Source organism: Limulus polyphemus, unplaced genomic scaffold (genome assembly GCF_000517525.1).
Source record: "Limulus polyphemus unplaced genomic scaffold, Limulus_polyphemus-2.1.2 Scaffold563, whole genome shotgun sequence".
Taxonomy (NCBI): Eukaryota; Metazoa; Arthropoda; class Merostomata; order Xiphosura; family Limulidae; genus Limulus; species Limulus polyphemus.
In genome coordinates, this window is record NW_013666173.1 from 404,469 (window position 1) to 406,893 (window position 2,425).

The following is a 2,425-nucleotide window of genomic DNA, read 5'->3' on the forward strand; positions in this document are numbered from 1 at the left end:
ATTTATTTATTAATATATTTTTAAATTTATTAAAATTTCAGGGGTATAACGGAAAATTGCCACAGGTACTTTTGCAATAGGTAAAATACTTTAGGTTTATTTTTTATTTATTTATACCTCAAATACACACAACATATAAGTATTTTTACGTAAGGCAAAATAAAGTCTCAAATAGAAATTAATATTACCTTCCGATCAGTAAGTGTTACGTACTTAGATCGTTTCTTAGACTGGTGGCTATGATTATTGCAATCGTTCAAATGAGTCACGACGTTACCCTACGTACCCGCATACAAACGTTGTAAAATCAAACTCCTTTACGGTAGTCACCATGTAGGAATCATTTTCCAGTTCTTCTGACCTGTCTGGTGATTAGGGCGCTCCAGTCGCAATCTGAGGATCACATACTCGCCCCTTCAGCTGTGAGAGCATTAAAATATGACGGTCAATCCCACTTTTCTTCATTAAAATAGTAGCCCAGAGTTGGCGGTGGGTGGTGTTCATTAGTTACCTTCCCTCTGATGTGTCTCTTCAAAATGAGGGACGGCTAATGCAAATAGCACTCGAGTAGATTTGCGCAAAGTTAAAAAACAACAAACATTCTTCTGATCCATTAGTAGGAATATTCTCCGTTTAATGGCCAGCATGACCTGTGATTAGGGCGCTCGACTCGCAATCGGAGAGTTGCGGGTTCGAATCCCCGTCCCACCAAACATACTCGCCTTTTGAGCCGTTGGGACGTTATAATGTGGCGGTCAATCCCACTATTCGTTGGTAAAAGAGTAGCCCAAAAATTGGCGGTGGATGGTGATGACTAGCTGCCTTCCCTCTTGTGTTACACTGCTAAATTAGAGACGGCTAACGCAGATAGCCCTCATGTAACTTTGCGCGCAATTCAAAGCAAACAATTCTCGTTTAGTTTGTTCTTTTGGCCTATCTTTTACATCTATTATCTCATATTACTACTACACCCTCATTTAACACAATTAACGAACACTTAAAGTGTGAAAAATCCATTAACTTACCTAAACTCTGCCCTTGACTTTTCCAAGCATCGTTCCAAAAAAGGAGGCATATAAACAAAGCGTGAAAGTTTGACATTTCCATAGCAATCAGATAAAAAATTTCCTAAAAAAAGGAACTCACAAATGTTCTTTTACACTCCTCTGACTTCTTGGTTGTGCATATTTATGAAAACAATAATTCCGGTGAGAATCGTTTAAACGACTTAAACTTTTAAAGTAATGTGGATGAGAAAGTCAGGAAAGTAAATTTTGTAGTTCACAAGATGACATAGACACGGACGTAAAAAGTTCTTTGATATCGTCCAATTCATTTATCCATTTCAACATTAACCTGAAAAGCGTATTTCAAGGACTATTATACTTCAACTATATAAGCTAACTTTCTTGAACATCTGCTTTTAAACAAGTCACTCACTGTCAGAAGCAGTTCTATCCAAGTACTGTGTGCGTCACTCTACCTGAACTTTTGTATATAGAAGATTCCTGATTAAGCAGCGCCATCTGTCAATGCAAATATAAATGTGTATTTTAAACATTTTTACAAGCGATTGTAAGTTATAATTGTGAAATACAAGGGTGAAAGTTAACATCTATGTATATGTGCTTATACCCTAAATTAGTGTTTAGATTTAGATCGTACTAAGATATTCTCATTAGTTTCGCCAAAGAAGAACAGTGTGAAATATTTCTTCCAAAGTGAAAGACGCCGAACGAAAACAGCTAAGAAACTGTCTTTTTTTTTTCACTTTAACAGCTATTTGAAGAATTTATTTGAAATAACTTTTCATGTATCTTTCTCCCCCACCCATTTTTCCCCCTTCATACCTTAATGAAACAAGACTGACGTACTGTAGTTGTGAACTGACGTACTGTAGTTGTTTTTTTTTTTGTACTTATACAAGTTATGAATGAAAAGCTATCAATCTATAATTTCATTGACAAATATTCATGGTTGTAGTTTCACTATGAATAAAGTAGTTTATGTAATCTTTGAGCTTAATAACACACACACACACACACACATAAACAAATAATCTGCTACTGAAGGTTTTCTTTGAATACACAGGCGGAATGCATTGTTGGTAACAATATCCGCTAAAACCCCTCCCCCTTTATTCATATGATTAAAATGGGGCAAGATGCACGTAGGTAAGATAAAACGTATTTGTAAGGCTATTGAGGCTATCTGCCGCCGTCCTCAATTTTGAACTACAAACCAGAGGTTAGGAAGCCAATCAGCAGCATCATACCGCACATCATCTACGCTAAGGGATTAGTTGTCACTTTTTAAAGCGCCCTCAATTCAAAGTACGGTGAATATTTTCTACAATAAGGGATTGGTTGGCACTTTTTAAAGCGCCCTCAGCTTAAAGTACGGTGAATATTTTCTACACCAAGGG

General features: G+C 36.5%; 1 protein-coding gene across 2 annotated transcripts in view; it reads right to left on the reverse strand.

Moving 5' to 3' along the window:
- LOC111085703 (hemicentin-1-like) overlaps positions 1–1,421 on the reverse strand; it is a 77,602-nt gene extending 76,181 nt beyond the window's left edge. For both annotated transcript variants that reach the window (XM_022385551.1, XM_022385550.1), the window contains exon 1: positions 1,026–1,421. In XM_022385551.1, the coding sequence (XP_022241259.1) occupies positions 1,026–1,107 (82 nt within the window). In that variant the 5' untranslated portion in view covers positions 1,108–1,421. The remainder of the gene's footprint in view (positions 1–1,025) is intronic.
- Between the last annotated feature and the right edge of the window lie 1,004 nt (positions 1,422–2,425).